General features: G+C 48.6%; 1 protein-coding gene across 15 annotated transcripts in view; it reads left to right on the forward strand.

Moving 5' to 3' along the window:
- Nucleotides 1-18,198, forward strand: part of PROSER3 (proline and serine rich 3) — a 31,138-nt gene extending 12,940 nt beyond the window's left edge. For 6 of the 15 annotated variants that reach the window (XM_053268409.1, XM_053268413.1, XM_053268414.1 and 3 more), the window contains 13 exons: nucleotides 1,722-1,794; nucleotides 4,887-5,020; nucleotides 6,816-6,924; nucleotides 7,517-7,815; nucleotides 8,385-8,530; nucleotides 9,467-9,528; nucleotides 10,271-10,350; nucleotides 10,657-10,784; nucleotides 11,641-11,831; nucleotides 13,032-13,523; nucleotides 14,854-15,028; nucleotides 16,761-16,842; nucleotides 17,789-18,198. In XM_053268409.1, the coding sequence (XP_053124384.1) occupies nucleotides 4,998-5,020; nucleotides 6,816-6,924; nucleotides 7,517-7,815; nucleotides 8,385-8,530; nucleotides 9,467-9,528; nucleotides 10,271-10,350; nucleotides 10,657-10,784; nucleotides 11,641-11,831; nucleotides 13,032-13,523; nucleotides 14,854-15,028; nucleotides 16,761-16,842; nucleotides 17,789-17,855 (1,854 nt within the window). In that variant the 5' untranslated portion in view covers nucleotides 1,722-1,794; nucleotides 4,887-4,997 and the 3' untranslated portion in view covers nucleotides 17,856-18,198. Of the gene's footprint in view, nucleotides 1-1,721; nucleotides 1,795-2,422; nucleotides 5,021-6,815; nucleotides 6,925-7,516; nucleotides 7,816-8,384; nucleotides 8,531-9,466; nucleotides 9,529-10,270; nucleotides 10,351-10,656; nucleotides 10,785-11,640; nucleotides 11,832-13,031; nucleotides 13,524-14,853; nucleotides 15,029-16,760; nucleotides 16,843-17,788 lie in introns of those variants that run through there. The other 9 variants (XM_053268419.1, XM_053268410.1, XM_053268416.1 and 6 more) reach the window with 4 other exon arrangements.
- The last annotated feature ends 2,649 nt before the right edge of the window (nucleotides 18,199-20,847 follow it).

Here is a 20,847-nt window from a genome sequence, read left to right on the forward strand (position 1 = left end):
TCCCCAGGGCCACAGACAGTCACTGACAAGGCCTGCCATGTCAAGCTTAAAATAAAGTTGTGCTGTCGAGTCGGCGTCGACTCCTGGCGACCAAAGAGCCCTGTGGTTGTCTTTGGTAGAATACAGGAGGGGTTTCCCATTGCCATCTCCCGCGCAGTATGAGATGATGCTTTTCAGCATCTTCCTATATTGCTGCTACCCCCTATAGATGCGTTTCTCATAATCTGGGAAACATACCACTGGGAATTCGAACCGGCAACCTCTTGGTCCCTAGGCAAGTTACTTCCCTGCTGCGCCTGCCACAGCAAGCTGCATAACTGGGAGCTCCGTATCTATGCAGGGCCTAAATACATGTGACATTGAATGCATCACTGACCAGTGTTCCCTCTTACAGGGGTTCCCAGACAACTCCCATAATCCCCAGCTAAAGGCCATTGCACCAAGGGTTGCTTGGAGTTGTAGTGAACAACATCTGGGAACTGCTGTTAGAGGGAACACTGGACCCAGGCAAGCTTCAGTTTTCTTTAGTTCAGAGGTGGAGAACCTTGGCCCTCCAGCTGTTGTTGAACTACAACTCCCATCACCCCCAGCCAGCTGGGGATGGTGGGAGTTGTAGTTCAAAAACAGCTGGAGGGCCAAGATTCCCCACCCCTGCTTTAGTAAATACCAGCCAAATTGGGACTGCAGCAGCCAAATTTGGATTGAGGGGCTCCCATATGTGTGTGTGCTGAGGAATAAAAGCAACAGTAGCAAGGAGCCATTTTTGTTCTGGCAATGGCCACTGAATCCACTCAGATTTCATGGCTGCGTGATGGAGTGCTAGAATCTGGACTAGCAGCACAGCAAGCAATGCGGTCGAGACTGATTCATAGGCCTAAATGGATGCTGTTTGACAGCTTGCAGCGTGACTCCATTTTGCATCCAGAAGCCTCAGGCCTTCTATGCAGGAAACTATGTGGGGCAAGTACAAAGATGCTCTGGTAGATTAGCTAGTCGATTTGAGTCCTTCGAAAGTTGGGTTCTCTTCTAGGAGGTACTGCAGTGGTTTCTGAATTCTGTTTTTTGAGATTCTGCCCACGTTGCATAATTTCTGGAGGTTGTCCTGAAGGCCAGTTCAGCCCAAACCAATCCAGCCAGTTGCTTGCTATGCCTTGGGCAAAAGTTATTATTTTTATTATTTATTATTATTTTTACATTTTATATCCTGCTCTTCCTGCAAGGAGCCCAGAGTGGTGTACTACATACTTAAGTTTCTCCTCACAACAACAACCCTGTGAAGTAGGCTAGGCTGAGAGAGAAGTGACTGGCCCAGAGTCACCCAGCTGGTATCATGGCTGAATGGGGATTTGAACTTGGGCCTCCCCGGTCCTAGTCCAGCACTCTAACCACTACACCACGCTGGCTCTGGAATCCCCACTGCTGCAGAGTTCTAGTCTGGGGAAACCACACTAGCAAATTGCTAGAAGGTGAATTGCTCCAGCCATCTTTGATCAGGTGGTACTTGGAGACATAACATTTCTCCAGAGCAAGGGGACTCATGCTGTTTGTTGCTCCATGGTACAGTGGCCTCAGTGAATGGGGTGCTTTCACGAGAAAAACAAAAACAGTTGCCTCAGCAACTGCTTGCTAGAAAAACAAGCATTGTGGAAATTTCCTCCCCAGCAGCACACAGGAGCTAAGGCGGCTGCTGCTGCAGATTTCTCACTTTGAACCCCCAACAGGGATTGCAACCTCAGAAGATTCAAGCTGCAGTTCAGCTGCGCTGGAACATTCTGCAAGCCTGTATTCCGCCAGGTTGGTTACTTTTTGGAATTGCCTCTGTGCCTAACGGGGATGTTCAAAAGCGGAAAGTTTCCTGGGCTGGTTTAATCAGTAGCAGAGAAGCGACTCTTCTGTGAAATTTTGAATTGGATAATTTTCTGGAAAAAATTCCCATGCAAATTCTCCCCCTCATTTGCATAGGATTTGTATTATCTTTTCTCAAAAAAACCCTTACTATACACATTTTCCTGATACCCTAAACATATTGTGATGTGATTTGACATGTTACTTGGCCTGTTTATACAGTTAAAAACAAAACAAAACACCTCACTGTATCTCAAAAGTTCTTCAAGCAGCCAACTAGCAATTTTAGGAATGGAACATTTTCCATGGGAAAAATAAAATATGGAAACCTTTTTTTGTTTTGGAAAACATTCCACACTGCACCTCCGATAAACATGTTGTAGAATGACCCCAGTCCATATGGAGGGTTGTCCTGTCCCACTCCCAGAACTGAGGGTCCTCTGGATATTTTTCACAGCTTGAGAATGTCATTGCAATCTTTTTGTGTGTGTGTTTTTCTTTCTCTCCCCCCCCCCTTTTCTTTTTGTTTGTGCATGTGTGTATCTTATGTTGTGAAAAATTGAATAAAAATTTTTTTTAAGAGAGAGAGAATGTCATTGCTGTTTTTCTTACCACGTTGGTAGGTAGGGGCCCTGCTGGATCAGTCTGAAGGCCCATCTAGCCCAGCATCCTGTTCCCAACAGGGTGGAAGCCTGCAAGTGGGACACCCAAGCTTCCCAGCAACTGGTATTCAGTGGCTCTGAACTTGGAGGTGGCAGATAGCCATCATGGTCACGATTGATAAACTTCTCCTTTGTGAATGTGGCTAGCTCCCTTTAAAGCCACCTGAGCTAGTGACCCCCACATTTGGTGGTGGCAGCAAATCCCACAAGCGAATTGTGAGTTGTGTGAAGAAGTACTTTCTTTTGGCTGTCCAGAATCTCCTGCTAATCAATTTCATTGGATAACCAGCACATTCTAGATTTACATGAGGAGAAATACGCTTCTATATCCACTTTCTCTTCACTACGCTTCGTTTTATAAACCTCTGTGGTGATGACCACTAGCTTGGATGGCTTTAAAAGGGGCTTAGACAAAGTCATGGAGGGCAGGTCTATCAATGGCTACTAGTCTGGTGGCTATAGGCCACCTCCAGCCTTGGAGGCAAGTTGCAGGGGATACTAGTTGCAGGGGAGCAACAGCAGGAGAGAGGGCATGCCCTCACCTCTTGCCTGTGGACTTCTCAGAGGCATCTGGTGGGCCACTGTGTGAAACAGGATGCTGGACTAGATAGGCCTTGGGCCTGATCCAGCTGGGCTGTTCTTATGGTGTGTGTCACTTCTCTTTACTCCTCATGGCAAAATTCTCAGCTCTGGGGAAAGTCCAGGTACCCTGAACTGCCTGATTGACTATGTACACTGACCAATTTTAGGTACGGTCATAGCGGGACATATTTTATTCTACATTTATTTATTTTTCACCTTTTTTCCATCATGGAACTCAAGGTAGGATACATGGGATTCAGAAGCAGTTTCTTCTTCAGACTCAGACCTGCTTGGCTTCAGCATGGTGACTTCATTGTGCCTTTAGACTATGCCCTGGGATATGAATGCCTCCCTCTGCATCGCCCTCTTGTTAAACAAAATGACTTGTCATTTCTCTGTATGCCCTGCCAGAATGCATTCACAATGATTGTGTAGTGTGACAGTGGAAAATTACAATTCCCTAAAAAGACTGTGTGGCTTGTATTAGATTTAATGCAGAACCAGCTTTCCTGGTAATCTGGTATTAAACCTGATTTAATACAGAACCATGGTTCCTTTTCAGACTCCTGGGTCTTCTTAATGTAGCCTTCCTTAGTTATGTGCTGTTCATGCTAACATTATGTCTATAAGCTTGCACAGGGAAGTGCGTTAACAAGTACTGAGAACTAGTATGATGTAGTAGTTAGTGTTTTGGACTTAGAGCTGGGTTCAAATCCTCACTCAGACATGTGTGGTACTTTGGCCCAGTCACTCTCTGCCTAGTCCATTTCACTGGTTTGTTATGAGGACGAAGGGTGAGTGTGGCGATCATGTATACCAACCTGAACTCCTTGGAGGAAGGGTGAGGTAAAAATGCAAATAAAAAAATGAGCTGCAAGTTCGCAGTTCAAATTTGAATCCAGCCATGAAATAACTAAACAGCCTTAGGCAAGCCACTATTTCTTAGCCTTGGCCCACCTGCAATATTTATTATTTATTTTAATTATTTCATTTATTTGATTTATATACCTTCCAAAAATGGTTGAGATTATGATCAATAATTGTGTCAGCCTACCTTTCAGGACTGTTGTAAAGCTTAAAGCTAAAGTGTGCTGTCAAGTCGATTTTGACTCCTGGTGCCCACAGAGCCCTGTGATTTTCTTTGGTAGAATACAGGAGGGGTTGACCACTGCCGCCTCCTGCGCAGTATGAGATGATGCCTTTCAGCACCTTCCTATATTGCTGCTGCCCGATATAGTACCAGTGGGGATTCAAACTGGCAACCTTCTGCTTGTTAGTCAAGCATTTCCCCGCTGCGCCACTGAGATGATAAAGTGCTTTAGCATTTATAAGCATTATCAATAATGAACTTGAGTTTATTTTAGTTTCTAAAAATCAGATTGTTGATCAGAGTTCGGTCCCATGACTCAAGTTCATTATCCCTTATAAATTACATTCAGGGACATCTTTAGTCTAGATTACAGTGCTGGGTGTGATATTTGGCATCTATATTTTTTTAAGGGAATCTCCTGACCACCACTATTCACATGAACATTTTAGGCTCAAGTGATGGTTTGGGAAGAAAGCCAAGAAATGAAGAAGGGAGTCAAGAGAGGAACTCCCCTAGTCGATCATTTCTTGTTTTATTTTCATTTAGTGCCTTCCTCCCTCATGCCTTCCTCTTCCTCTTGCCCTCTTTCTGACAAACCATTACCAGAACTCGGCAGAGAGGAAAAAATTAGGGGAGAGGGAAGCCAACTGAATTGTGCAAAATGAGCAAACCGATGTCAGAATATTTACTAGCATCTTCTTGTTCAGAGCACAGATTTTGGACAAGCTTGACTTCCACTAGCCAGCGGCTCAAGTCTGTATCCACAGCACAATCAAGACTATTGCCCTGCAGGACTGAATGCTCTGGTGTAGTGAACAATGGAATCCAAATATGAGAGCTGGTGTGTATCTTTGCCAGGGTAGTACTGGGAAAGTATGTCCCATGAGTAGGGCAGGAAAGGGCCTGGACCTGATAGGTGCTTGGGTAGAACAGAGGAAGCTGCCACATACGGAGTCAGACCATTGTTCCATCTAGCTCAGTACTGTCTTCACTAGCTGGCAGCAGCTCTCCAAGGTTTCGGGCAGGAGTCTTTCCCAGCTCTATCTGGAGGTGCCAGAAAGTGAATCTAGGACCTTCTGTATGCAAACATTAGAGATTAGATGCTCTATTGTTGAGTTACAGCCCCATCCCGAAGGGGAATATCTTCCAGCAGCCCGTGCTTGCCTGTAGTCCCCCATTCAAATGCAATCCAGGGTGAACCCTGCTTAGCAAAGGGGACAATTCATGCTCACTACTGCAAGACCAGTCCCCCCCCCACCCCACAAGAAACCAGTAGAAACCAGTGGAGGGAGTGTGTGGAGCTTTGGTGTGGTACACCCTTGTCTGTAAGGGCCAAATTGCATGTTATATTGAGTCTGCCATCAACAAATAGGCTGAGAATCGGTAGCCGACAGGAAGGGTTCCTTTTATGTGGAAAATGATCCTGCACTTTTTTTCTCTTATCAAAATTCCCCCTTGGCTATTTGTCCTCAAAGCAAATCTGGGGCAGAATAGCTTGGTGATGGAGTGGTCAGAAGGTTCTAGGTTCACGCCCTGACAGCATCTCCAGGTAGGGCTGGGGAAGACCTTTCTGAAAAAAGGGAGAGCCTCCAATCAAAACAGGCGACGCTGACCTAGAAGGATCAATGGTCCGATTTGCTATAAGACAACTGCATGGCTGGAGTTGCCGTTATGGGAGGGACTGATTTTTTTTGGCAGGAAAATGGTACAGAGGGGAATGTCAACCCTTTATCTCCACCATCTTGATCCAGTTCAGCCCATGTGGCTATTTATTTATTTTTTTAACATAAAAGGAACACCTTTGCTTCCAGTTTTAAGCTTGCCTGTTAAGAACAGACTTGGATCCATCTAGCTCAGTATTGTCTACACAAACTGGCTTCTCCAAGGTTGCAGTCTCTCCCAGCCCTATCTTGGAGGTGCCAGAGAAGGAACTTGGAACCTTCTGCATGCAAGCATGCAGGTGCTCTTCCCAGAGTGGCTTAATCCCCTAAGGGCAATATCTTACAGTGCTCAAATGTAGTCTCCCATTCAAATGCAACCAAGGTGGACCCTACTTAGCTAAGGGGACCATTCATGCTTGCTACCACAAGATCAGTCACCTTAAGTGGCGCAGCGGGGAAATGCTTAGCAATAGCAATAGCACTTACATTTATATACCGCTTTATAGCTGGAGCTCTCTAAGCGGTTTACAATGATTTAGCATATTGCCCCCAACATTCTGGGTACTCATTTTACCGACCTCGGAAGGATGGAGGGCTGAGTCAACCTTGAGCCCCTGGTCAGGATCGAACTTGCAACCTTCTGGTTACAGGGCGGCAGTTTTACCACTGCGCCATTTGGGAAGCCCAAATGCCTTTCTAATCGGTTGGGCTCTTGCACAGTGTTCCTTGTAACAGGGATTCCCAGATGTCATTGACTACAACTCCCAGCATCCCCCAGCCTTTGCTTGGGGATTATGGGGAGTTGTAGTCAACAGCATCTGGGAATCCCTGTTAGAGGGAATACTGCTCTTGTGGTCTAGAAGAGAAGCAAGAAAAATCAGTCCTACCCAGAAGGGTTGGCATCTTCTTGCTGCTTTCTGGCGAGGAATGGCTAGTCGGGGGCCTTGCTAACCAGGAATCCTTTTCTGCCCACAGTTTATCTATATTCTCCACCCAGGGGAGCCCTTTCTTAAACGCCTCTAGTCCCCGGAGCCATTACCATCCCTCCCAAGCCCAGCCGCTGATCCAGGAGCAGCAACACACGGTGAGAGGAGATAAGGAGATGAGGTGGGCCAACAGTGTTACGGAGCCACCAAGGAGGGCAGGTGTGGCAGAGGTGCTGGCAGAAGCAATCAAGTTGATCCCCTTGGAGTGTTTGGATCCCTGGTGATCCATCCTTGCAAGAACGGATGAAGGGAACATCCTGATTCTCTCCATTCACTGAGTATCCAGATATTGATTGTGACCATGAATGCCACTCCTTTTTTTCTTCATCCTGAATGCCGAGTGTGTTAGCTTGATGGCTGAGTGGCTTGGGAAGCCTGAGTTCAAATCCCTGCTCAGCCATGAAACTCGCTGGGTGACTTTGCACCGTTACCTCTTTGGGTCACCCTAGTCTACCTAGCAGAGTGATTGTTAGGAGGAACTATATGTGCTGCGCTGGACTCTTTGAATGAAGAGTGGGAGAAAAATGTAATAAAGAATTGTTGGGTGGGGCCATTGGAGTTATAGGAACAAGCAGTTGTAATTACGGCTCTGTTTAAAGGCTTCTGGAGAGTCTGCACCAGGCCTGGGATGTGGTGCTGCATTATGGACCCTGAGCAATCTCCCTCCCTCTCTCTTTCTTCTTCTTCTAGGCTCTGAGCCCATCTCGTTTACAACAAAGGAAGATCCCTAAATCTCCCAAGAAAGCAGAAACCTTGAGCCCCTCACGTCTGAGTTTCCTGCCCGACTCTGGCAACCACAGGGTGAAGACTCCCAGCTCAGATTCCACAAGCCCCTTCAATGAATCGTGGCCCTCAACTGAGCACAGTTCTTCCTCCTTGACCCCTGAGGGGGCAAAGGCACTTCCCTCCATACAGGCATCAGGGACCAAGACGCTGGCCTCACGAAGATCCCCGGAATCTGTCCTGGACAGCGAATCGGTTATTGCCAAGTGAGTTTCTTTAGGGTTCCCTCTGGGGTGGCAAGAGGGAGCAGAGCAATGAGGCAGATGTCTAGACTGATAGTGTCCAAGAGTCAATGTGGTGAACGGAAGTGGGAGTCCTCGGTTTGAATGTCAAAGGCTCCGACAGTGGCCCTGGTCAGTTCCCTGTCTCTTGGTTTCTTGGACTCTGTTCTCACTTACTGATTTGTCCCAGAGTTCTTGGTCTCTAGCAGGGCTGCACAACTTCAGCTCTCCAGCTGCTGTTGGACTACAACTCCCATCATCCCTGACTATTGGCCACTGTGGATGGGGATGATACTGTAGGCCAGGGATTCTCAACCTTGGGTCCACAAATGCTATTGGACTTCAACTCCCATAATCCCCAACCAAAGGCCATGGGGGCTGGGGATTATGGGAGCTGAAGTCCAATAACATCTGGGGACCCAACATTGAGAATCCCTGCTGTACACCAAGAACAGATGTAGGGCTGAAGTTGTGTGGTCTTTTGTCTCTAGGCTTGGGATGACCCCTACACACAGGGTGATGCAGATCATATGCCATCTCTTTTCCTTTGGCAGGTACATTGAGCGATTCCGTTATGGGCAGCCTACTAACCGTAGGGAGCGCTGGACACCCCACGGCCATTCTGCTCAGTTCTGGTGGTTTGGTCATTCGCTTTCTCCTGAAGGCAACACATTAAAAAAGGAAGCATCGCCGTCTTCAGGTATGTGGAGGTCACAGGAAGAGTGCAGACATGGTGGGCGTGCTAATCCAGGTAGGTTACTGAGTGGTTCCTAGGAATGATCTGATTTCTCTTGTAACGGAGCTGCTGTATTCATAGGTACAGTAGCTATAGGTAGGAAGTGCTTTTGTATCTAGAAGTTTGCAGTAGTGCTGTGCACAAACTGGTTCAGCGTTCTATTCCTAGAATGCCGAACTGGTTTGGAAACAGACTTTCGAACCGGTTCGAAAACAGGGGCTCGTTTAAGGCATGGGGAGGGCGTCCTTATCTCCCCCTCCGCACTTCTCCCTCCGGCACTGCTTCAAAAACTGCCGGCACAGGACGGCCGTATATCCTCTTGCCTCCTCGGCCAGCATAATACCAGAAGTGTATTACGCTGACCGGGGTGATGCATGCGGGCCACTTCCAGTATTACGCTGACCAGGGTAGCAAGAGGGTATACAACCATCTCGCGCCAGCAGTTTTTGAAGCAGCACCGGAGGGGGAAGTGTGGCGGGGGAGGTAAGGACACCCTCCCCACGCCTTAAAGAAGGCCCCCCCCCCGCCCCCCCCCTGCCCCTGGCCTCCTGGTTGTGCACGGAACCGGTTGATCTCCAGCATATTTGATAATTCAAGTAAACCATTATTTGCTCTCAGAAACTGAGCAAGGCAGAACAGAACAGCCCCTGTTCTGACTTGGTGATATATGTGGCCCCAGTGCCCCATCTGCTGACAACCTAGAAGCCTGCTTGCAGGCCTTTTGGCCCCAGCTTTGAAGTCACTTCAGTAGACCTGTGACCACGATGAAACTGTGCCGTTCCATGGGTCAAAGTTAAGGGAGCCACCCAACCGATGGGCAAATCTTCATGTGTTCCTTTTGCAAAGATGGCAGAGATCTTGAGTCATTAACTTCTTGATGGGGTGTGTGTCTCTTTTCAGACAATGGCCAAGGTGAAGCGCAGCCGTCGTCTTTCAGTCCTCTGCTGGACCGGTCTCCCTCTGTGAGTAGGCAGTGTTCCCTAGGAGCTGGGGAGGATACCGCTCCAATTTCCACAGGGCGTTTCTGTGTTCCAGCCCAAATTCTGTCTGAGGGGTCATAATGCGGTTGTGTTGATCTCCTTGTATTCTCTTTCCAACTCCCTGGAATCTTCAGAGCCACAGGATTTTAAAATCGTGATTCTTTTAAAGTGGTGATTCTCTTATACTTAGCAGGGGTAGAGCAGCTGGCCCTAACCAACCCCGGCACAGCATCCCTCCAGTGGCTGTTGCTGGATCTGCCTTATGTTTCTTTTTAGATTGTGAGCCCTTTGCGGACAGGGGACCATCTTTTGCTTGCTTGCTTGCTTGCTTTTTTCTCTATGTAAACCGCTTTGGAAACTTTTGTTGAAAAGTGGCATGTAAATATTTGTAGTTGTAGACAATTCTGGATTTCCTCAGGCACAGTAATTCATTGGTGGTTGCTGCTTTTCTCTAGCCTTCTGTCCCTAGTCTGTCCTTTCTTGCCCCAAGGAAATTGATGTACCTCTGTCATTTTGGACAGGCTGATGGCTGCACCATTTTTGGCCAGAGACTTTATCGACTCTTGGTGCTGAATGTATCCATAGGCACCCCAAACGTGGCCCCTAGACCATGCCAAGCCCTAACCTTGCCCTCTTGCCAAAATCTTGACACACTTCCCCCTCAAGAGTAGGCAGATGGCAAAGTCTCTTCCCTGACCCCTCCCTTCTGTAATCCCTCTTGCAGGGAGAATCCCAGGACACTTCTACCTTGGACCCCGAGACTGTGAACTTGCAGGAGAGAGCAGCCAGGCTCTTGCAGAGAAGGTAATGACTTTCTTTGTATTTTGCTTGGCCTGCCCCAGTTTTAGGAGAGCCGGTCTTGGGGTAGCAAGCATGACTTGTCCCCCTAGCTAAGCAGGGTCCACCCTCATTGCATTTGAATGGGAGACTTGATGTGAGAGAGATTCCTGCCTGCAACCTTAGAGAAGCCACTGCCGGTCTGTGTAGACGATATAGAGCTAGATGGACCAATGGTCTGACGGTATACGGCAGCTTCCTATGTTCCTATATCCTCTGGTCACATCTCCTTCCAAATATTCTGCTTTTCCCAATGTATCTTTTTGCACACAGTGCGTCCCCCACGAGCAGCTCCAGGCAGGTGAGCTCTGAAGGCCTTAGCTCCACCTCCACCCTCACAAATGCTGATGCAGATCTGGTTGGGCGTGCCCCACAGCACCTTGTGGGGCACCAGAGCAAAGGTAAGACCTGGGGCCCAGGGCCTCTCCTTTCAGGGCAATAATAACTCTGATGTGGCCCCAGAGCCATGAATGAAATGTGGGGTTGTGAGGATGAAGGAAAATGCGTATGTTGCTGGGTGAAGAGGTTTGGGAGCAAAGGCTGTGCCTTGGAGCAGTGCTTATATGCAGAATTCTGTGCATTCTGCAATTGCGCCAGTCAAGTGCAGAATCTGGTATGGAGAATTTTGAGAACTCCCACTGTCATTTAAAAAGAAACAGGCAAAATGCTAACCCTTCAAGTTGCAAAGCTAGGTGTGAAGAATTCATATATGCATAAACAACTCAAACTTGGACATTAGCTGTGCCTTATCTCATGGCGGAGCTGAGATTCATTACCCCTGCTAACTGGGCAAAGAGGCACCTTTTACCGTGGTCATTCTCTTTATTTAGCAGGGGGAGAGTAACTGGCCCTATCCACCCCCAGCACAGTACCTCCAGTGACTGTTGCTGGTATCTATCTTGTGTTTCTTTTTAGATTGTGAACACTTCGGGGACAGGGTTCCATCTTATTTGTTTATTATTTCTCCGTGCAAACCACCTGGAGCCATTTTTGGAAGGGCGGTATAGAAATCAAATTATTATTATTATTATTATTATTATTCGAACCAGGGACCACCTGGTTCATAGCTCAGTCTCATAGGTTCTGCGCTACACCAGCTCTCTTTGGGCCAGCGCAGAGTTTCATGTAACTTTTCCTTCTCTGTTAATGTAAACATAAATAAAATATGGAGTTCTGTTTAACTTTCCCTCAACAGGTAGTTTCAACTTACGCACACCCACCCCTTGCATGCATCCACACACTTTTCTCTATTTCCAGGTAGCCTGGGCACTTTCCCTTACCATATAACTCAGCTGTCCCAGTCCTGCTCTTCTTTGAAACAAGAGGATGACATCTTATTCCAGTGGCGCCTGCGGCGGAAGATGGAGGAAGCGAGCAAGGCTGCTGCTATGCTGCCCCCTGTAACTTGGAGGAATCAATGTTCTCAGCCAACCTGTGTTCCCAATATGGTAGGACCTTGAGATGAATAAGCGACCCAGAGTCAGATGTTTGGAGGAAGGTGCTCATTAACAGAGAGATCCAATGAAGTAGTTGGACGTAGTTGGAGGAGACCCAGATTCAAATCTCTACTAAGCCACAAAGCTTGGGTGATCCTGGATAGTCTTCATCTTTCTGTTTCAACCTGACTTTCCTTGCAGCAGTGTTGGAAGATAAGGGCGGGGGGGGGGGGGTTGGCATATGTGCTGACCTGAGCTGCTTGGAAGGAGGGCAAAATGAACATGTTATCCATTTATATCCTTTTTATTTTTTGGTGGCCTTTTGTTGTACTGAATATTGCTTTAATTGGCAACAAAAAACAAGGAGATGCAATAGCATGTTCTCCCATAGGGTGGGCCTGGCTTTTTCTCCTAGCTTCGTAAAGCCTCTGATAGATGTGTTTACCAGTGACTCTTCCATATGCAAAAATATGAGGGAAGGGGATTTGTGATGGCACAAGCACCAACCAATCAGTGCTGTGCACAGCCAGCTTCTATTGCAAACTAGCAGATTTTACCCCTGAGCTCAATCCTGGAGCGAATTAGGTATGTTTGACAAGAACATGGTAAGTGCACTTCTAGAGCTCAGTGGTGGCCATATTGATGTACCTTTGTATGCACTTTCTCTTGGTACAGTTGCTCAAGGCTGTGTCCCAAGTAGCAGTAGTGATTCCTCTGTGGCACAGGATGCCTTCAGCTTAATATAGAGAGGACCTATACTAAATTCCAGTTCCCTTTCCCTCTTGTCTTATGCTCTATGGACAGGACAGGACAATCCATTCCTGTTCTGTGTGGAAGGGCACCTAGTGATGGGTAAAGGTAAAGTGTGCCCGCCAAGTCAGTGTCCACTCCTGGCGACCACAGAGCCCTGTGGTTGTCTTTTGGTAGGATACAGGAGGGGGTTACCATTGTCTCTGCCCACACAGTATGAGGTCATGCCTTTCAGCATCTTCCTATATCGCTGCTGCCCAATATAGGTGTTTCCCATAGTCTGGGAAACATACCAGCGGGGATTCGAACTGGCAACCTCTGGCTTGCTAGTTAAGTCATTTCCCCGCTGCTCCATTAAGTGATGGGTCGGCCTTGTATAAGGCATCTCCTCCTTGCACCTTACTGGGAAGTCAAGTAGATGCAATCTTGGGTTCTTCAGGATGGTGTTTTGTTTCCCTGCAGATGGAAGGAGCAGCTCTGAAGTTGCCAGAACTCACCGTGTGGAGGAGCAATGTTGGAAGAACGCTGCCAACATCTGAAGCCCAGCTGGATGTGAAAACCATTGATAAACATCCCTGCTGCTGCACAGGCCCTATGAGAAATGACCCAAGCTCTGGGCATCCCACTGAAACGGCTCTGTTCCGTACCAGCAACCCGGCCGTTAGAAGTCCTGAACCAACTGGAGAGCAGGAACCAGCCCCCCAAGGGGATCCTATTTCTGTGTACCCCGACTCTCTTCTTCCGCCAAGGCCTTCAGAGACCAGCAGGCCTCTGGACCAGAGCACTTTGCCCCATGCGCAAAGGGCAGTGCAGCCTGTAGAGCAACTGCACTCTGAACCCAGAGGACCCCTGAGGCCATTCCAAGTGGAGCGGAGCAGAGCAAAACCAGCCCGAGCCGTGGGAGAGCCACCAGCCAGCCCCCACCAACATCCTGTTCAGCATGTCTTAGGCGAGGTATGGACCCCGGATCTTGGAATCTGCATGTCTGTCATCACAACACAGAATAGGGCCTCTCATGCAGAAGCCACTGCAGTTTTAATTCAAGAGCATATTTCTAGTTCTCTTGGTTGATAGAGACAAACTTGAGAATCTATTGGCTCAGAATCAAGGGCTAGGCTGTGGAGCCTCTATGAACCCCAAATAGGGCTATTAACTCCGTGGTGGCCGCTCACCAACATGCAGTGTTTATTTGCTGCGCTCTCTCCCTTCTCTGTGATTTTCACGGGTTCCACTATTCCTTTTCCTCCCCTTATTGCTGGAAGTGATTGAAGAGATAGTGCCAAATCGTTCAGACTTCCCACAAGTTTATGTTTTGCTCCAGTAGTCATTCAGACTGTGTTCTGGCTGAGTTTCTCAATGAGAAGGTAATCAGTAATCTCAAACAAGAGTCTTTGAAAGACAGCTTACTTACTCCTGCAATGTGTAGCCATAGTGGGGAGGGAAGTGTATTCCTGGGTAGGCTCTTGAGATCATGCAGGGCAACTCTGAGATACATCCATTGCCCTTTGAAGGTGAAGGTGTGCCCTAGAACATGTCCCAGATTCCTCTGGAGCAGGCAGGGATTCCATGGCGGATTCTCAGGGGTTCTTCTGCAGACAAGTTGTTGTGGAAAGGTAGATGTAAAAAAGAAACAAGCACCACCCTTGACTAGAATAAAGCAAAATGCATTCAAATAGTACAATTTAAAATTCCTCACTGGGTTGTGGGATCTAGAGAGCAGCGTTTACCTCCCGAAAAAGGCAGTTCATTGTGGATCAGCCGTGTATCGCAAGGCAGTAACACGGGCTGTCTTGGGAGCTTCAGGAAGGGGCTATCCGGGCTAGGAACAAGGAAGCTGCCTTATCTTGATTCAGACCACTGGTCCATCTAGCTCAGTATTGTCAACACCAGGCCTGCTCAACTTTGGCCCACCTGCAGATGTTGGCCTACAACTCCCATAATCCCTCGCTATTGGCCACTGTGTTGGGATTATGGGAGTTGTAGTCCAAAACCAGCTGGGGGGGGTGTCTAAATTGAGCAGGCCTGGTCTATACAGACTGGCAGTGGCTCTTCAGAGTTTCAGACAGGAGTCTTTCCTAGCCCTACTTGGAGATGCTGCCAGGGACTGAACCTGGGACCTTCTGCATGCAAAACAGATACTCTACCGCTGAGCTTTGGTCCTATCCTCCTGCTCCAGGCTCTTCTACCTCTGTACTTGCTTACCAGGGGGTGCTGTAGAGAACCCTAAAAGCCTAACAAGCACATAATCAATCTCTCTCTCTCTCTCTCTCTCTCTCTTTTCAAGGTGATTGCTGAAAGACTTTTCTCCCCACCTGAATCTCCAGCTCTCCATAGGGATAAACAGAAGAGGAGGAGTGCAAAGAATCGGGGCCAGGAGGAGGTTCTGCCAGAGACCGTTGCCACTCCCTCACATCCCCAGCTCCTGAGCATGGCTGCTCAGCTCCTTGAGCAGGCTGAAGGTGGGGTCACCGGCAGACACCTAATTTCACAGAGCTCCTGAGACATGGCAGCCAGATTGGCCGAAAGCACTTGCCTTCCCATGCACACAACCCCCCTCCTGTACATCTTGCCCGGCTTGGTGTTCTAGAAACTGGGTCCGGAGTCTAGATCCAGGCTCTAGAATACCAGGTCCCCCCACCCCCCGGCATGGGGCTGCTCTGTGTGGCCGGGCTACTTGGCAAGCACTGAGCTGCTTCTCATTTTGCATCCTTTAAAATGTGGGGGGTCCCAACAGGAGGTGCCAGTGTCCCTAGGGCAGGGCTGCTCAACTTCGGCCCTCCTGCAGATGTTGGCCTACAATTCCCATAATCCCTGGCTATTGGCCACTGTGGCTGGGGAACATGGGAGTGCCACCTAATGGCACAGCGGGGAAATGGCTTGACTAGCAAGCCAGAGGTTACTGGTTTGAATCCCCGCTGGTATGTTTCCCTATGGGAATCACCTGTATCGAGCAGCAGCGATATAGGAAGATGCTGAAAGGCATCATCTCATACTGTACGGGAGGAGGCAACGGTAAACCCCTCCTGTATTCTATCAAAAACAACCACAGGGCTCTGTGGTCACCAGAAGTCAACACCGACTCGACTGCACACCTTTACCTCTACTTGAGTTCAAAAACAGCTGGGGGGCCAAAGTTAAGCAGGCCTGCCTTACCTGAAGGGCTCCCAGGGGGTATTCAGAGCCCTCCTGCCTCCCACACTACTTGACTACTCCAGTCACTGCTCATAAGCAGTCATACTGAAATTAGTGGGGCAAGTTTATTCATGAGTAATGAATAAGTAAATGGATTTTAGCCAATGATGGGAGTAACCTATCCCATAACTGTAATATTTAAATTTTGTCTGTGCATGTGTGTGTATACACACACACACACTTCTCCCGTCCCTTTTATGGGGTACCTGAGCTGAAGGTTTGTCGCCGAAGGGGTACACTTGTTTAACAAGATTGGGAATTCCTGCTTTACAGTAAATGGACACGAGTTAGTAATGATTGAAAAGGAAATGGGGTCCCTTCTGGAGAAGACATAAGGAATATAGACGAGAGGAGGTCCTGGAGGGGTCTCGAAGCAGAACCCACACAGGTCCCACGTGCATCTGAGGTGCCCACATTACACTGCACATTGTACCTGCCCCATATCTACCTGCATGGCAGACTGGGGTCAAGCAGCATGCCAGCACCACCTGGGAGCAGCCCAAAGCCACGTTGACATGCCCTATTCATTGGGCTTCAGGCAAAGTGGGAGCACATTCAGAGGTGCAGTACAGACATGAGCCGAAAGGGAGAAGAGGGCTTGAGTGGGGAAGAGGGGCAGATCAGAAAGAAGGCTGAGCATACGAAGTTGCCTTACACCAAGTCAGACCCTTGGTCCATCTAGTTCAGAAGAGGAACAGACTAGCCGCCACTTTCCAGGGATTTGAGGCAGGGGTCTTTCCCAGCCCTACCTAGAGATGCCAAGGATTGAACCTGGGACCTTTGGCATGCCAAGCTGGTGCTCAGCCCCTGAATGATGGCCCTTCCCCTGGAGCAAGAGGAGGGCAGGATGTCTGGGAGTGTGAGCAGAAGGGAGTCCCAGAGCAGTGCTGTGATGTAGCCTTGATGTGAAGATGTCTGCACGGGTTGACGGGGAAGCACCCTAGACAGGGAGGGGGAGGAGGTGACGCTTGAATGCTCTGTTCTCGTGGTGTTTTGCAGACTCTGATGGCACAGAGTTCGAGGACGATCCCTTGTTGCAAGTGCTGAGGGGCCAGAGAGATTTGCTGCGCAGTCAGTTATGGTAAGTAACTGTGCAGCCTTCACAAGCAATTCTTGCTTGCGTCAGTGCAAATCCACACTCCTTCAGTCTGCTATGGGGGAATGTTGTCTTGCACAATGTGGGTCGAGAAGAAACAACCTGTCTGTCTGTGCTGGTCCTTCCGCCTTTCCCTGGGAATCAGTTCACTCTGGAATCCAGGAACAGATTAGTAGAGGACATCTCTCCTCTATCGGCCTTGGTGTCCACTGCAGCACCATACTGTGGACCGTTTTTTCTTCTCTCTCCTCCCTGCCCCCGCTCGCCGTAGTTTAGAAATGATTCGGTGAAGAAGCTTGGATATCTGGGCATGAACACTGAGATTGTGTGTATATGCATCCTAGCCCCATCCTTCCTTCTTTAAAGTACTTTGCACTTTCACTGGGCATGGCAGAACTATTATTTGTATACAAGCATGCATATGCATGCACACAGAAAAAATATAGCCCTGGCTGCAGAATTCCGTTTCCTGATAATCTGTGTTGTGTTTCTAAAATCAATTTTCTAGTCCTTTTGGCTGTGAAGATAATCTTGAAAGCAGGCACAGCTTTCTAAGGTGCAGCTGAATAAGATGGGGGTGCTTGGCATGTTCTGTAGCTTTTTGCCCCTCTCCATGTCCAGGAGAAACGGAATAAATTACACGGGCAATGCAGATGTGCTTAGTTTCTGCAGGCAGCAGAATCTCCGTGCATTAATGTGCAAAATCATTTCTGTGCAGTGTATGCACAGCCCATGGATTCCTTCTCTGACATGTGGAATGGCTGTGTTGCTCAGCGCTCCCTCACTGTTTCAAAGAAGAGTCAACTGCTGGCCAGTGGATCTGCTGATAGTGTGTGTGTGTGGCCGGAATGACTCTGGCTTCCTGTTCTCTGTTGCTCTGGTGCCCTCTGGCCCTCAAAGGCGGTATGTATTTGTGCTCTCGTTCTTGCAGGGCTGTGGATGTCCGGGTGACTCAGCTAGAACGTTCCCATTCTGATCAGAACTTTTCCTGTCCATGATGAGTCTCCTGCATGGTCATCTCTGCACCTGAAGTGTGCTTGAGGTCCCTTTCCAGCTGGCTCTGGGGCGTGATGGCAGTGGACTGTTGCAGGCACCCCTAGTGCAACTGGCATTCAGTGGTATTTGGGGAGAGATTCTTGTTGATGCTGACACCCTTCTTGTAGGGTTGGGCTGCCTGCACCTAACAAGCTGGTGTATTCATGGGAGCCAATTGGGTATGCAGAGTGGCCAAGCACTGACAGCTAGGGATGTCCCCAGTGCATCCGCGGTGTCCTGTTTCCATGGTTTCTTCGTATATTTTTGTGCCGGGATTAAAATAAAAGTGTATTTTTGGATAAAAAATGAACAGTGATAGTTTGCAACAAGCCAGCGTAATGTACCCAGCACTTCCAGTCCAATGGGACCCAAAGGCTTAAGGAGAGAGGCAAAGACTGTGATGTTGCTGGTGGTAATAGGGTTTTTGTGGGTGTGTGAACTGGGAATGGTGGCTCATTGGTTAAGTTAACTGCCCATTACTGTAGACAATGCTGTGTTAGATGGATGAATGGTCAGACAGAGTAGAAGGCAGCTTTGACATGAGAGGAGAGCTGGTTTTGTGGTAGCAAGCATGAACTGTCCCCTTTGCTAAGCAGGGTCTGCCCTGGTTTGCATTTGAATGGGAGACTACTTGCAAGCACTGTAAGCTATTCCCCTTAGGGGATGGGGCCACGCTGGGAAGAGCACCTGCCTGCTTGTGTGCAGAAGGTTCCAAGTTCCCTCCCTGGCAGCTTCTCCAAGATAGGGCTGAGAGAGACTTCTCCCTGCAACCTTGGAGAAGCCGCTGCCGGTCTGTGTAGACAATACTGAGCTAGGTGGACCAGTGGTCTGACTCGGTATAAGGCAGATTCTGATGTTTATGGACTTCCCAGGATAGTCTTTCTATCGCTGCTCAGGCACGGGAGCTGGATGGAGAGAGATGGGATATTGCTGTTGGGGTTAGGGCTAGAAGCACTCAGCTGTGTTGCATAAGCGAACACTCCTAGAAACACTTTGCGTGTGATCCTGCAGCCCCTCTCCCCCAGCAGCGTCTAGGAGAGATGCTCTTGTTCTCTAGTGCTGAAGTTAGCAGTGAGCAAAAATCACCTTAATATATTGAATAGTCTAACCACTGGTCCATCTAACACAGCATTGTCTACTAGGTGGCAGTGGTTCTCTCGGGCAGAGGCCCTTTCCATAGCCTGCTATCTGATCCTTTTATGGGAGATGCCAAGAATGAAACCTGGGGCCATCTACATGCAAAGCACTTGCTCTTATTTCTGGGCAATGGTTTCTCCTCAACCTAGAACTATAGGCGGAGCTCCTTCTCTGTCTGGGGAAAAAGGAAAATGGAGGTTCAAGGGTACAAAGAGGAACAAGAGAACACCTGTGTCCCTACTGTTGGTTCCTTTTGTAGTTTGTTTTATAAGGAGTCTGGCCTGATCCAACAAAAGACCCCTTTAGCCCAGCATACTGTTCCCAACAGTGGTTCGCCAAATGTCTCTGAGTGCATGATGCGGTGAGTGATCTAGCTACTCCATTGTTTGAGCTGCAGGATTACCACCCCTGATGCAACATGGTGAGACTCTTCCCCTCTAAGCTTCAGGAGAAACATGTGCGTGTGCACACACATGTGTGTGTCCTGCCCTCCCTGCAAGTAACTATTTTATTTATTTATTTACATTTTATATCCTGCTCCTCCCAAGCAGAAGGTTGCCGGTTTGAATCCCTGCTGGTACTATATTGGACAGCAGCGATATAGGAAGATGCTGAAAGGCATCATCTCATACTGCGCGGGAGGAGGCAATGGTAAACCCCTCCTCCATTCTACCAAAAGAAAACCACAGGGCTCTGCGGGCGCCAGGAATCGGAATCGACTTGACGGCACACTTTACCTTTACCTCCCCAAGTGGTGTGCATGCTTATGTTTATCCTCTCAACAACCACCCTGTGAGGTAGGTTAGACTGAGAGATAAGTGACAGGCCCAGAGTCACCCAGTGAGTTTTGTGGCTGACAGGGGATTTGAACTCGGATCGTCCTAGTCCTGCACTCTAACCACTACACCACGCTGTCTTCAGTTGATGGACTGCTGCAGGGTTCTAGGAAAAAGCAGAGTAGGTTGTGCATCTTAGTACAGTAGGACATGGACCGATATAAACTGCTCGGAGCCCTGGATACGAGAGCAATCCGAAAACCAAGCGCCAATAGGTGGTTGTGAGCAGCCAGTCAGAATCCCCGGCACTGTCTTTCCCTTGGACTCTTGAAGTTTGCTCATGTCCTGCAGAGAGCAGCCACGGGCCTTGCCTATGAGTGAGTTGGAGCTGGGACTGCCTGGATGTCCATCTGGAGAAGCTCTTCGAATCGTAGGCAGTACAGGACTCTGTGGGAGCGGGCTGAGGGGGCTGAATAGCCACAGCTGTGAGTGCCTAGGTAGTGCCAGGCATAGAGTTGGCTGTGTCTGGCAAAGAACAAGGTGCTTTTGTTGTGTCGAACCATTGCCCACTGTTTCTCCCTCTCCCTCTTGGCCATTGTCTTGTCCTCTTGCTCTCCATTGAATCTCTCCATCTCTCCAGTGGGCTGATGACCTTCCTGGGCTCTGCCATGCTTCATCCTCTCTGGGCGGAACCTGACAGTGAACTCTGAAACCTCGCCCCCCTATCCTTCGCTGGCAAGAGCAGAGGCAGCTATCCATCACTGCCTGTGAACGTCTGATGGCGAAGATACTGCACACATGACTGACCGTGTCAAACGTCCCTCCGAAAAAAACAGACACCGTCTCTGCATGAGACTCCATTAGGGCCCATTAGCACCTGAAACTCGACTCTTCGTTGTGGATGTGACAACATCGGAGATGGCTTTTGTACAGAAACGTTATCCTCTTGGAATTCTAAGCTTCCGTGATGGATGTGGGTGAAATATTTTGTAGGCATTCTGTGCCTGTCTGCTCCTGGCAATATAACCGCAGCAATCTGGCC

This window comes from Hemicordylus capensis, chromosome 7 (genome assembly GCF_027244095.1).
Source record: "Hemicordylus capensis ecotype Gifberg chromosome 7, rHemCap1.1.pri, whole genome shotgun sequence".
Taxonomy (NCBI): Eukaryota; Metazoa; Chordata; class Lepidosauria; order Squamata; family Cordylidae; genus Hemicordylus; species Hemicordylus capensis.